This window comes from Momordica charantia, assembly GCF_013281855.1.
Source record: "Momordica charantia cultivar OHB3-1 chromosome 8 unlocalized genomic scaffold, Mcharantia_2.0 BLBB01000008.1, whole genome shotgun sequence".
In the NCBI taxonomy this organism is placed as follows: Eukaryota; Viridiplantae; Streptophyta; class Magnoliopsida; order Cucurbitales; family Cucurbitaceae; genus Momordica; species Momordica charantia.
Genome location: NW_028275166.1, coordinates 30,744,681 through 30,760,294, shown reverse-complemented (window position 1 = coordinate 30,760,294; position 15,614 = coordinate 30,744,681). Strand labels below are relative to the sequence as shown.

Below are 15,614 nucleotides of genomic sequence, written 5' to 3'. Positions count from 1 at the left end.
AAATTTCTTTCTTAAATGGTTTAATTTTTCTCGTCATTGCATAAAAGGGAAAAAATTAAAATTTTTTAAATAGAAAAATGAGATGGAAATATCATATAAAACCTCTTATAATCAATTGAATTAAGTTCATGATAATTTGGTTGCAGTACCTCTAAAACTCATCCCAAACTAGAGAGTGAAATTGAGATCAATTAAGATTATAGTGCTTCAACCATATATAAGTAAGGTGAGTTGACGATAAGATGTCTAAAATCTCATCTGATCGAGCTTATTTGCATAATTCAAATTCTGTTTCAAAATTTCAAATTCATTCAGTCAAATGGATTTAACGAGTTTGTGTACAATAAATTTATTTTTTTAAAACTATTTCTGGACTTTGTGATTTAAATAATAGAAATTCTATAACATATATGTTAATAAATTAATTAGTAATATTTTTTTATTAAACTAAATATTTGGTTGGTAACTACTCGTTGTTTATAAAAATATATTACTAAACACATATTGAATAATTTTTTAAATTGAGATTCAATATTCAAAATATGCTATCAAATACATATTCGAAAACAGTGGAAAATGAAAACATGAAATAACTCTATTTTTTTTTGAAACTCTTGTATATCACCAACTAAATGCAGCCTCTCTATATATACCAAAACATATTTGTCCCTATACTCCCATTAAAGTAACGATTTAGTTTGTTGAACTAGCGATTTATTCCCTACTTTCCTATTGGTAACAATTTAGTCCGTCTGTGTAACTTAATATGTAACAATTTATTCTTTATAGTTTAAAATTTACAACAATTTAGTTCCTACCCCGAAAAATTCTCATCAAAATTAAGCGTCAATTTTTATCATATAATGATTTAATGTTTGTAATATATAAATAAATTTGATTCTTCATCGGTTTATTAATCTACATGTATATAAGAAATTTAACAAAAAAAAATTCACAATGAGGACTAAATCGTTACAATTTTTAAACTTCAATGACTAAATTGTTACATTCTAAGTCTTAAGGACTAAATCGCAATTACTTTTACAACTTCAGGGACTAAATCGTTAGTCCAATTAATAAAGGATAGGGACCAATTATGGTATTATTTAACCATTTTTTTTATAAAAGATACCAAACCAATTCATTCAAAAGTGTATGTGAGAAACATACCAGAGCTGAGGCTAGAGGAAAGCCCTCCAATTTAGAGAAATCGTAGAGATATCGTAGTTACAAAAGAGATTAGATTTTATAGACCAAGAAGAAGGTAGAACCATTGCATCTTTCCAAAGTTGAGAAGTTGAGAGTACAATTTGGAGGAATCTGTGAAAATTCTATCGATTCTTTCTAGCCAAATGGACCACGGTCACGAGCCCAGAGCAAAGTGCCAAAGATTATTACAGCAGCTGTTTATGGGAGGGGATAAGGCCTCAGTTATGAATCTGTCGGCAGAACCGTGTGTATGGGCAGATATGAATTGTCACTTGAAATAATTTAATACTTGTCGGCCTAATTTCGGTTGGTGCCAACATTTAGTTCCTTTTGATAAGTTTTGGTTCAACTCATTTATTCAGGCCTTTCTTTAATTACAACCGATTTAATTAACAAGCATTGATTCAGCCTTCCAAAATTGTGGCATTTCTATGGTGCATCTTATACGAAGGCTTAAACATCCAGGATAAACTATAGATTCGATATCATTGGATGCATATTAATCTAAATGGGTGTGTTTTATGCGATTGCTCTAGTGAAACTTTGGATCATCTATTTTTGCAGTGCTTCTTTTCGACGTCTCTTTGACATCGTTTTCCAAATTTCATTTGGCTTTCCCCACTGTAATGACACTTTCATCACAGAGTGTATTTCCTAGTCTAGTAACTGTAGAAGAAATATTTTGTGGCATAACACGATAGTAGTTATTCTTTGGAACATTTGATTGGAGCGAAACAACGCGGCACTTTCTCGAACATCTCAAGGACAATTGTTTTGCTTTGGGAGGACATCATCATAGATGTTTCGTCATGGTCTTCCAAATCTAATCTCTCTTTTGTAATTATGATATTGCTACCATTTCTCTTAATTTGGTTGCTTTTATCTAATCAACCCATTTTTGTCTTGTACGTTTCTCACATACTCCTTAATGAAATGATACCTCTTTTTCAAAAAAAAAAGAAAGTTGTGGCATTTTTATTGTGCAAAACATTTTCAAACAGACACATTTTATGTAACCATTTAATGATTTGGTGCTGGAGTACTAAAAAAAACTGATTTGGTCCTTGTATCTTAAAACAGTATAATGATTTAATCCCTACTATTAATCATTTTATAAGAATTTAACAAAAAAAACCTCTGATGTACTGCCAACGACTAAGATTTATATGTGTACAAATTAGCTTATTTAAAAAGAAATATATGTGTGTACAAATTAAAAGACCATGGGTACAGAATTATACGTCAGTTCAAACTCAGTTGGGTTAAATCTTGAACATCGGGTTAGAGACAAAAAGAAGAAGAAAGAAAGAAAAATCATAAAGAAGAAACCCAAACCCCAATTATCAATGCCCATGCCAACTATTGCCTACATCGCCAAAAGTGGGAGCTGCAATGTCAAGCAAAAAGCAAACCCTCAAACCCAATAAGCCAATTTCATAAAAATCAAAGAAGAATTCCATGATATGCTGCTACAATTGATAAGCTTCTGTTTGCTTGAATAAATGATCGCCAAAAATCTAAGAAACCATCTTGCCTTTTCAGCATCTCTCTCCCACTCCCATTGATGATTTCATAACGAAAGTCCCTTGTCCTGGAAAAAAATATAGATAAATCTGTAACTTATTCGAACATGAACTATTTAATTTTCCCCTTCCACAAGCTAAAGCAGATAAGTAAGTAATAATAACAAAGGAATAAGAGATAGGGACAGAAAAGCTTAACACCACACGGATTATACTGGTTCGCCCCTATCTTGGGACTACGTCCAGTCTGCGAAAAAGCAGGTTCAACTATAGTTGGAAATATTACAATGGAGATCTCACTTAAGATATTACTATCTTGCTTTTAAGCACTCTTACATTAACTACCTAGGATTACACAATTGAAAATCCCTTACTAAACCCACGCGAGATACAAACTCCTTTTTTTTTACACACTGTTCACAACCACTCAAGTCTATCTTATTTGGATTATGTACAAATGAAATCTTAACGAAAGGGTTCTACTTATAAGAGGTCAAATATCTCAATCCTTATAAATATCCTACTCCTTGTAGGAATTGGTGATAGTGTTGAAAATCTTTTTCCTCGTAGGACACGAGTCATCTGTTTTGGTTCCATTATCTCACCAATCTCCTACTTGGAGACAAAATATTGATCTTGCCTCCCACTGCAACAATAGTATCTGATAATCTTGGAAAACTGCAAGGCTTCTTCTACAACAACTTCTGTTCTTCTTGAAAAAATCTTCAAAGCTTCTCCTGAAAGTTTAGAAACTTGTAAAACAAAATGTCAGAAATCACCAATCTCATCTGTCTTTGCCCTGAGGTCGGGCAATCTACGTGGTCAAGAGACACAGCCACATGCTCCCACTCAAACTAAGTTGGTGATATCTGAAGCTTCCTTCTTCGTTCTCAAGCACTGATTCTTGAAGAAAGAACTTCCCACTGATGACTTGACAACTCTATTCAAGTTTTCTGGCAGAATTTAAACTCCATTATTTACCTCAACACCTACTGGGTTCATCTTCTCTGATGCAACTGTTCGCTGACGCGACTTCATTAATTCACTCATTCGTCTAACAACTGGGGATAATCCCTGACAACCTAAAAAACATATTCTCGTTCTTTGACTTCCCAATTGTTGTTCCTGAATTGATGGCAGATCCTCCTGATCTGTTCTGGTTGTCTTTGTTGCTGGTTCAGTCCTACTTCTTTGGACACCATTTGCAACTTGCATCCATTGTTTCAATGATCCTGGCAACACTCAATTGCGATGTGTAAACTGTAGATCTTCTATGACCAACTGCCACCAACTTGGTTCATTTGGTGAGCTTCCACTGGTTCCCACCAAACTCACTCTGATAACCATCATCCTCCAACTTAACTGTAGAGATAAGGTTCATTCTGATACTGGGTACATACTTGACATCTCGCAGTAATAACTCAGTCCCACTATCGGTCTTCAATCGTATATTTCCAATCCTTTTAGTCTTGAAAAGTCTTCCATTCCCCATCCTCACGTGGCCGCGATTGCCTCTTCTGAATGATGTAAATAATCTTCTATTTGAAGATATGTGTACTAAAGCTATGCTGTCTATTACCCACTCCGATGACTAGTTTCCTGTTTTTGTATTGCTTTCAACACAGACGATGACATCGTCTACAACTGCATTTGACTTTGTCATTTACCTTTTCAGATCATCTTTTAATATTCTACCGTTTTTCTTGATGTGGCCTTTTTTGTGGCAATGAAAACATTCAACATCTCTCTTCCAATCCCTCATACTATGTTTATGCTGCCTGTCATTAGACGCAACCTTCTCTCCTTTATCGACAGTCAATGCTGAGCTTTGTATGGAAGTAGATTCTTTTCCACTTCCCTTTCTGCGAATTTCTTCAGCAATTGCCACATCACATTCTGAAAATTTCAAAGATTTGTCGCCTAACGAATTGGACACTGTTGTCTTCATTGTTTCCCAACTTTCAGGTAAAGATGTTAGCAACTGAATAGCATTCACTTCGTCACTAAAAGAAATCTTAACTGATGCCAATTGATTGACTAACTTTGTGATCTTCATTTATGTGGGAATTGACAAAAGTATTCTCTTCCATTTGAATGTTAAAGAATCTTCTTACGAGATATACCTTATTATTAGCTGAGGGTTTTTCGTACCTATTCTCAAGTGTTTTCATCAGATCTATTGCTGTCGTTTCATTTGCTACGAGACTTGCCACATTCATCGATAAACACAATATGATAGAGGCAACTGCCTGTTCATTCATCTCCACCCAATCTTCATCTTTCATCTGAAGGGATGAGAATCCCGGAGCGGAAGCGGACCTTTGTTCGTGATATTTGGGAAACAAAATCAATATGCAAAGAAGAAAAACGCAGGGGAAAAACTTGTTTTCCTTACCTTTGAAGAACTCTTCTTCAATGATTTCCACCTGAACACCACCACCGAGTCTTCCTTGCTATCCTCTTGGGTTTTGAGAACACGCTTGTGGGAGTCTTTCGTTTGGAAGAAGAAGGGATTTTTGAGAGAGATTGAGAGAGATGGGAGTTCTCTGTCTTTTTTCTTGCAGGTTTTTTTTTTCTTCAGAGAGCCTTAGCAAAACACTTCTGCTGTGTACAAAAAAGAAGGTGATGTGGGATAACTGCCCACATCACCACATCACCACTCCCCTATGTTTTTTAGGGAGAGATAGTGTTTGGTTTTTTTTTTTCTTTTTATTAATTAAAATCAATTAATTAAATTAACAAATTAATTTAATTAACTAATTAAAATTAATTAATTAACATTTAATTAATCAATAATTTAATTAATTATTAATCTAATTAACAATTAATCAAATTCAAATATTAATTAAATATAATTATAAGTTTGAATCATATTCAAACAACTCTCTCTTGTATAACCTATAGTTTTAATGTACATCGTATGCACATTATTTTTAACCTATAATTTTAATATGAATCTTATTCATATTAATTTTATTTGATTCTCATTCAAATAATTTCTCTCATAATATATAGTTTTAATTTAGAATTAACTATATATTATAATGTATCAATATACATATAATCCCTTATGAAATTTGAACAGTTCAAATTCTTCCAAAAACTTGATCCTCGTTTTACCCGTTATGAGCTAGCAAGGGAACCTAATGGACCTACAGATCAGAAGCTCCAACGATGCAAGATTAATTGGTCAAACTCATTGACCGAGTTAATCAACATTCGTTAACTACAAGTCATTCAACTAAAGACCCGCAGTTGCACTTTTCTCACTGTAGAATGTTTTCGTGTCCATGGATATACGACCATTAATGACGAGTTAATCCTTCACGAGTGCTCATAACTCAAGTTGGCTCAAATTACCATTTTACCCCTGAGTTACATCTTACTCCTTAAATACCACTGCTCCTCTAATGAACAACCCGGTTATGGTCCGACCAATAACCGGAAGTTCCTCTCGGGCCAATGAGAGGGTGGGGCCCCTTGTTCAAGTCCCGGAGTCAGCATTTAAGGGAACACTCATCTACTCCCCTAAAGTCGGAGAGAAATGAATTCTATTTTGTGAAGTTATGTTCCCAGCTCCCCATTCGGTTTCGTCCCCAAAATGGTAGGAATATTGAGTCGGCAACTCGGGCCAGTCTCACCCATACAGATCAAAGGACGAGTCCTCACGGGCAGGAGTCCATAACTCACTCAGGATTGAGAATGAGTTGTCTGGTCATCCTAAGAAACATCAATATATTAGTTAACGATGTTACATCTAAAGATTGGCTATTTCGTGGTCCGGTCTTATATAAACTCATTGTATAGGATACCCCCACTCGCATGTCTCCACACGAACGACCTGGATCGAGTCGTATGTAACCTTTACAGAGTGGGCCATATCCATAGTGTTGCCAAGATAAGATACCCAGCCTTATCCATATACTATAGACCTTTTAGGTTATTCACGGGACATTATCCACTTCTATATCAGAGTATATCAAATATATACCTCGTATATCAGGGGTATATCAAATATATACCCAGTATATCAAATATATACCCAGTACATATACTGTCCCGGTTACACTAAAATAACATCGGATGTTTAGTTTATTGGATTTTGGACAATGCAATGCTATGAATTCAACAACAAATTTATTGAATAAAACTTTATTGAATATACATTTGTTTTTACACAAAATACAAACTACGAGTTTAGGGCAACACACCCAACATCATCCCTGCTGGTCGTTCATTTAAAGCTTTATTCAACTTCTTGCAGGTCAAGTAATCCTTAATCTACATCTTCCAATATTCGAAATTGGCCCCATCGAACTTCATGATTCCTTCAAAACCTGACTTCTGTGCTGATCCCATGACTATCTAAACCAAACGCTCTGATACCAATTGTTGGGAAAAAGTTATAGATAAATTGATTCTCCTGTAACTTCTTCAAACATGAACTGTTTGATTTTCCCCTTCTACAAGTTAAAAACAGATGAGTAATTAAGTAACAATGACAAAGGAATAAGAGATAGGGATATAAAAGCTTAACACCACAGAGATTATACTGGTTCGTCCCTATCTTGGGACTACGTCCAATCTTCTGCGAAAAAGCAGGTTCAACTATAGTTGTGAATATTACAATGGAGATCTCACTCAAGATATTACTATCTTGCTTCTAAGCACCATTTCAATGACTACCTAAGATTACACAATTGAAAATACCCTCACTAAACCCACGAGATACAAACTCCTTTTTTTTACACACTGCCCACAACCACTCAAGTCTCTCTTATTTGGATTCTGTACAAATGAAACCTTAACAAAATGGTTCTATTTATAAGAGGTCAAATATCTCAATCCTTATAGGAAAACAATATTGTAATCCTTATATGACAATAATATCATAATCCTTGTAAGAATTGATAGTAGTGTTGAAAATCTTTTTCCTCATAGGACATAAGTCATCTGTTTTGGCTCCATTATCCTAACACTTCCCTATGAAAAATAGAAGAGGAATTACTTGGGGCAATGCCATCAGAGCTTGAAGTGTTTGGCGGAGCGTAACAATCACATTTTCTCACGTACCTCACGATCTTACACTCATCTTTGAGATGATTCTATAACTTTAGCCTATTCTTGGACGTCAAAGTCTCATCTCTTTTGTAATTACGAGATTTCTACCATTTCTCTCAATTGGAGCGCTTTTATTTAGCCTCCTTCTTTTTAAATGTATCGCACATACATTCTCAATGAAATAGTATCTAAAAAAAATTCTATGGATCGGATTAGTAAGATCTCTTTTAGACACCAATATTATTACAAGGTATATTAAGGAAGATACTTGCCTTTGTAATAGTGATGACCAAATATTATCTTTACCACCATTGAAAAATTAACAACTCATAAATTTTTATAAAAAGTTTGTGTTTTTGTCATTTCTCTCCTTAGTTGTCAAACAAGGACGACAAGGGTAAAATTCCTCCTTACAGTTAAGGAGCTAAGTATTATCCGCATATTAATAGTTTTCTACCCAACACCATTTTCTTTATATCACTTGAGAGATAGAGAACTATGATAATTATTATAAATTAAGGAAGGTGTGAAAGTTAAATTACTCGACTAAATTAGAGATTTGAGTTGGAAACCATATGGCTTTTAATATGAAAAAGGAACAGGTTGATTCAAGTATAGTAAAACTCTCTCTCTCACTTGTTAGAGAAATTGTGAAATATAATAGTGCTCTCTTAGCTAAAGAGTTACGAGCTACTTAGTTTGCATTCCCTTGTGCAACATTTCTGGAGCCACAGGCATCAATTCCTTACCAGATCTACAATTGTTGCAATGTGTTATTTATATATTGAAAATTTCCTTAGCTTCTCAGTTGCACCGACAAAGGGGACATTTTAGGTAGCGATAACAACGTTCCATAGATCGACTTTCAACAACGACCATTGCTTTTTTTTGTTTTTCTTTTTTAACTCGACAAATGCAGAAAGGGGAGGGTAAATGCAAAAAGGGGAATTCGCCCGGGAGACCCTCTTTCTCCAAGTCGTCTTAAGGATCCATATTGAAAAGAAAATGGACCTTACAGTGATTTATAATAGACATAGGCTACTCCTCTCATTGTCAATTGGTGTGAGATGTAACCCTATTAATATTAATATGATATCAGAGTCCAAAATGCTCAAATGAGCAACCATGGAGACATGTTGACATGAACTATCCTCTCATTTCCAATTGATTTTGAGATGAAACAATAAAAATTTGAAATCTCCTTCTTCTCTTAAAAGCATTCTAGATTGCATCGGGTTTAAGAATAAATTTACAAAAGTCCTCTATTTCAGGAATAAATGTTTCACAGGTGGATCTTTCCCAAGCGGCTGAGATATGGAATTGTACTATACCATAGAGCTTTTTCTTTTTGGAGCCGATCCTATACAAATTCGACAGGAAATTCAGCAGCTGGAACTATGCTTATCTATCGAAAGGAGGAAAATTGACTATGCTTGAGGCTGTTTTGAGCAAACTTCCAACTTACTATCTTTCAGTTTTTAAAATCCCAGCCCAAGTGTCTAAGTTGATAGAAAAGAAAATGAGAAATTTTCTTTGGAGAGGAACAGATCGCACCCTTGCTCAAACCTTATCAGATGGGATGTAATAAATCTTCCGTAGGATAAAGGTGGTCTTGGAATAGGTAAAATTCGGGACTCAAATGCCTGCTATATATTCTGTCGAAATGGCTCTGGAGATATCATACAGAAAAAGATAGTTTATGGAGATTATTGATCGACGCCAAATACATTGCTATCTCTCCTTCAAATGCTCCCACGATTTGCAAGTATAACAGCGCACATTCTCCATGGTTTCATGTTGCAAAATGCAGTGAGATATTCTACACTAAGACAAGTTGGAAGATTTGGGAAGGCAGCGATACCCTGTTTGGTTTCACAACTGGACTGGTCGAGGCCCTTTATATTCAGTACTTCCTCGTTTTTTTGCTCTCTCAAATTGCAGGTTTCTATCAGTTCGAGAAGCTTGGAGCAAATCTGACAACTGTTGGTATTTTTCGCCCCGAAGACCTCTCGTCGAAAGAGAACAAATTGCGTGAAACTCCATCTCCTCCACCTTTCCGAAGCTCACACATCCGTATGGCCATGACTGCATCCTATGGAATATAATGGTACAAAGGATGGTATTTTCACTATCAAATCAATGAAGGTTTTGCTTTCTGACCATAGTGCAAACACACTGATTGTTTCAGCAGCCAAAATTTGGGAAAATCTTGCCCCTAGAAAATGTAAGTTTTTTTTTATGGCGTGCTGCATAGGGGCATTAATACACACGACAGACTCTAAGTTGGACTTCCTTCTGTCGGCTTAAATCCAAGTCAATGCACTCTCTGCTATAAAGTAGCAACTCTATGGATCATCTATTCTCTACTGTCCTTACTCAACATCCCTTTGGTACCGTTTTTTCAAAGTTTTCAAAATATCTATTATTAGCCTTCCTGACTGTGTCGATGTCTTCGTTTGGGAATGCATAAATACACCTCTCAAACAGTAGAAATGTGCTTTTGTACACTAGGTTCTGCTTTATCCTTCGGTTTATCTGCTTGAGAGAAATAACCATCTTTCTCAAATAAATATAGATATGTGAAGACACTCTGTGGGATGATAGTAAGACAGCTGCTTCCTCTTGGTCTACCAAATCGACCTTCTTTTGTAATTATGATATCTCCACCATCCCATTAAACTGGAGCTATTTTATTTAGCTTCTCCTTATTGTATGTTTCTCACATACATTTTGAATGAATGGTGCGGTGTTTCCTTTTTCAATTAAAAAAAAAAAGAAAAACTCAACAAATGTGTGGGGTTGGGATTTCGAACCTTCATCCTTGAGAAAAGTCATAAATGCCTCTATTGATAAGTTATGTTTTGAAAAAACTTTCCGTCGAAGGGCGCAATCATGTCTGGCCTCTCAACATCCCTGTTCATCCAAATTTAACTTCTGCGGAGATAGCATAACATACATTGACAACCAATCCCCACAACATATGAGAGGTTAGGACGAGTGATAGTAATCTCGATGAAACTCCCAACTCATCTTCTGCCCCTTTGTGATGAAAGGAGGATCATCAAGGAGATCCCAATTTTCTGAACAAATGTGCGGGATGTAGGAGATTGATGTTTGAGGAAAGATAATAAATGAATTTCCTATTGAAATATATACAGATTGACCCATGACTAATTTTTTTTTGTCTTCTTTTTCTTTTTTTCCTTTTTTTTGGGTGATATTGTATTTAGTTTATGTACCTTCCATTTTGAGGAAGCCACTATTGCACTTGGTAAGAATATATATTTCTCCATTAAGAATATGTAAATTTAGCAACATTTTCAAGATAAGTTACAAAATTTCACCATAACTTGAGGATGGGTGAAAATTTGTCAATTTATTCCAAAAATTATTTGTAATATATACCACAACTTATTATTATTATTATTATTCTTCCTCTTCTTTTTTTTTCCCCGCAACGCAAGGCCGATATATTTCATAGCTCATAGCAGTTTGAGTTCGATCAATTAGGTTTGAATTAAAGGTATTTCTAAATTATGACCAAATATAAAAAAATATATATTATATAGTTTTACCATTTCAAGAATACTTTTATTGTAACTAATAAAAGAACTCTCAAACATGCAGACTAGAAATTGTTTACATATAAACTTTCTTTTTTGGGGGAGACATTTGTAAAATAAGAAAATGGCTATTATACCCTCTTAACTTAATCTTTCCCGAAGCATCTTAAGGCCAACATACCTACAAAATAATTATGAGATTGTTAGGTTTTATGGAAATAAAAGGTAATGAAATAATCTCAAGCTATCCAACAAAATAAATAAATTCTATTCTTTTCGTTTTCAAGAAATTATTATGCTATATATAGTTAGTCGTTAACAAATTTTAATGGTGAAAAAAAAAACTTAAAAAGAATTCTAAAACACGAGTCTATATCTAACAAACTTTTATCTTATTTGATAATAAACTTTTATCTTATTTGATAATGTCTTCATATGTTTTCTAATATAATCTTAAAAACATTTTCAAAAAATAAATTAAAAAAAAATAGTAAACCAGTAAAATAAATTATGAAAGAAGGTTGTCACTCCAAGTATATGTATATACTGAAATTTATTTTGAATTTTTGACAAGCAAGACAGAAAAGTGTATAAAGAGAAATAACTTTTGACCAACAATGTCAACATGTCCGAGTGGTTAAGGAGTTAGACTCGAAATCTAATGGGCTTTGCTTGCGCAGGTTCGAATCCTGCTGTTGACGATTTTTGAAAAAAAAAAGAAATAATAATTTTATAAATACATATTAAAAGTATGCATACATGACTCGAAGTAATTGACATATATAAAACATGATTCATGTTTGAATCCTGTTTTTTTTTTTTTTTAAGAAAAGAAATAATTTTTATGATTTTTTTAATATGCATTTATGAGAAAAGAAACTATTTTTATGATTTTTTTTAATATGCATTCATATATATAACGATTTAAAAAGTGGCATAAATTATAAATTTATACCATCACTTTGGAACATTTTTTTCTAAAAACACAAAAAACAATGATATTTTCATCAATACATATTTATATTACATTTATAATTTCTCTAAAAAGTATCAAAAACTAACATAGCCAGGTGTTAATTGAGATATATAAATTACTCACCGGCCAAGCATCATGACAGTAGCCATAGGATTCGTTCCCGGTGAGTCGGAGAAAGTGGAGCCATCTACTACACGTAGATTTTCGATTCCGATGACTCTGTAATTACCGTCAACAACTTTTCCGACCAAACATCCTCCATGGTAATGCCAAAACGTCGTCACCGTTCTCCGACAGTACTCCCCAACAAATATATCATCCGCCATGTTTTCCGGCAACGGAGCCCCCAAAAACCGAAGTGTCTTCTTACCCTCCAAATCATTTGTCTTAATATTTTCTATTGTTTGGGTTTTTAGCAAATCTGCGATTTTTCTTAACCCTCTAACACATTGCGCAAGATCATGAGGATGAGAATAATAATTGAATCGAACAATGGGACTCATTTCCGCATTCAGCTGAAGCGACCCTACAGAATCAACTTTAGTGAATTTTCCTCCGATGGCGACTAAGCTCATGTTGACGGAAGTAGATTGAGGAGGAAGAAGAGCAAACGACGGCGGAATTGAAAATGGTAAAAAGCTGGACAGAGATTCGAAATAGGTGTTGCCCTCTAAAGTTCCGACGACTTCTACAGTGGAGGTTGGCAGCGGAAATGGGAGCACCGCCACGGTGCCAAAACGGGGCTTGTCGGACATGAATTGACCGACATGTGGTTCGTGGAGGACGACAGGTAGTTTTAAGGATGAAAGATTAGATTTTGGGCCAACCCCACTTAGGAGGAGAAGTTGGGGGCTTCCAATGGCTCCAGCAGTTACAATAATCTCTCCTTTATTGTGTATGAATGTTGTGTGCAACTTTCCTTTTGAATCGGAATATGAAACCTCATTTGCGGATAAACCTACGAGTTCATACACAGGTTGCATGTAAGATTTGATTGATTGTATTCGGGATAAAGATTGAGTAGAAGATTATGGAAATATGGGCCTTGATTTTAAAGGTGCATAAAGAAATAGAAAGAGCTTTGGAACTTTTTAAAACTATAGAGACCAGAAAGTAAATTTTATGCCAAGTGGCTTATGGCGTAGAACTGGGTTTATTGCCTGAGCTGAGCAAAATTAAGACTAGCACAAAGTTTGAACTTTTTTATTTTTTTAAAGAGAAATCGAAACCAGTTCATTCAAAAAAGAAGTATGAACATACATTAAAAAAAATAATTAAATGAAGGTTTCGACCTAAAATTTTATGATAAATGATACCATAAGACTCAAGATACTTGTCACTGTGCTATTTCAACGAAACAAATCTTAAAAGGATAAATTAAAATTTAAGCTTAGACATAGAGACAAAATAGAGTAAGTTAACCAATATTTATCATCACTTACCAAAGAAAATGATTCTTTCAACTTTGGCACGGACGACAACTTTAAGATTTACGGGATTAGCTTTATTGAGAAGCTCCACGGCTCCATGTCTATTCCCTTCCCTACCAAATATGGAACCTCCAATTTTAGTCCCCACAAGGTTTCTCAAATCAAAATCATTATCAGGGCCAACTCCACTTTCCAACAAAGCACTTCTAAAAGCAGATTGCCAAGAACTCAAGCTCGGGCGAGACACCACAGTCTCTTCCACACATTTATACGCCTGCTCCACCATTTCCATGTCCCATTCCATGCCTTGCATTTCAAAGAACTCTTTATGAGCCCTCGAGTAGAAGCCAGCATTGATCATGCTGCCGCCGCCGAGGATCCACCCTCTTATGTTCTCCACACCGTCCTCTGATATGAACCGCTGGAAGGGATTTTCGCCGTCATCGTCGTTGGTGAAAACATTTGAAAGACCTTGTATGTTAAGTACAGTAGAGAAGTTATAAGGGACAGAACCTCTTTCAAGAAGGAGGACAGAGAAGTTTGATGATATTGTTACAGCTAATGGACAGCTTGCCGTTCCTCCCCCTATTATTATGTAGTCGTATTCCTCCTTTTCTGGCAAATTATTGGCATCGTACACAAACTTCATGTAGCTCACATCTGAGAAGAAAAAAAATTGATAACAAATAAGAAATACAGAATCGATACTGGGTGGCTTACACTAGTGGATCCATATAATCGAGACTTGTTACCAGGACAAAGCAACACTGCGATGAATGTAGAGTTTGAACTTTGAGACCTCAAAAAGAGGTGGTATCCCAAAATTCTAAATTATTACCACTGTGTCATCCCACGACAAAAAAAAATAGAATTGTTGAGAGAGAGATTGTTTTACCTTCATTGGGTTGAATGGGTGAGGAGGAGACTCCCAAGTGGGAGTGAGCTGAGATAAAAGACAAATAGGCTGAGTAGGAGAAAGGCAGGCATGATTTTATATTCCATGTTTTGAAAAGCTTTATGGGGAGTTTACCTATGCAACCAAGCAAACTATTGAATGTTTATATAGACACAAGTTGGAGTAATCTATAATAGAATACAAGTAATGCATATTATATATCTTGAATGAATTTCTTTTTGAAGTTATTGTTTTATTAGAAAAGAATGAGATCATGAAAATATTACCTATCTTCATTGTCCAAAAAATCATAGGTAGGCCAAGGAGACAAATTTATAACTTCTCTCTTTTCATTTGCCTTATTTTGGTATATATTATTATTATTTAATTACTCTGGTAAGAAATTAAATGATTATGTGAGCCTTCAAGTTCTCAGAATTTCCTTAGAAAATTTGAAAAAATATTAAACTTTTTTTTTTGTTTGTTTGTGTGAAGATTAATATATTCTTCCCTCCATCCTAAATTTTTGTGACAGAGATTTGGAATGAGATGGGATTTATGCTGTCATCTTCTACTCTACTACACTTATTTAATTAGCAAAAGAAGCAACTACCAAATATATAGTTCAAAGTAATCTGTTGAATGGATCATTTTGTCAAAACTACTACTGATTTTGTTGGGTTTGGTAACCAGATTCTAACTTCTATAGTTAGATATCCACTTTTAACTTTTTTTTGGTTAACTTTTAGTTGAGTTGCCATTTTTTAATTAATTATTTAGGTCCCGTATAGCCTATTTAATTGAAACAGAATCGGTCTTGATCGGACGAGAATGCTTTAACTATTTGAACTATGTTGAAGTGGTAACTATGGTAAAAGTTAGTAGCAGCTAATAGGTAATATATAAACAAATCGCTGCTATTTATAAGTGTCGTAATAGTTCGTTTGCATTAAATTC

General features: G+C 34.6%; 1 protein-coding gene and 1 non-coding gene across 2 annotated transcripts; one reads left to right on the top strand and one right to left on the bottom strand.

Annotated features, from left to right (window-relative positions):
- Positions 1-11,418: 11,418 nt before the first annotated feature.
- LOC111020841 ((R)-mandelonitrile lyase-like) lies at positions 11,419-14,423 on the bottom strand. The gene is made up of 3 exons (XM_022297627.2): positions 13,775-14,423; positions 12,456-13,290; positions 11,419-11,537 (listed from the first exon to the last, which is right to left on the bottom strand). Exons 1-3 carry the CDS (start codon positions 14,409-14,411, stop codon positions 11,498-11,500), a joined length of 1,512 nt encoding a protein of 503 aa, XP_022153319.2. The 5' UTR covers positions 14,412-14,423; the 3' UTR covers positions 11,419-11,497.
- Positions 11,976-12,057, top strand: TRNAS-CGA (transfer RNA serine (anticodon CGA)). The gene has a single exon. It is a non-coding gene; the product is annotated as a tRNA-Ser (tRNA).
- Positions 14,424-15,614: the final 1,191 nt, after the last annotated feature.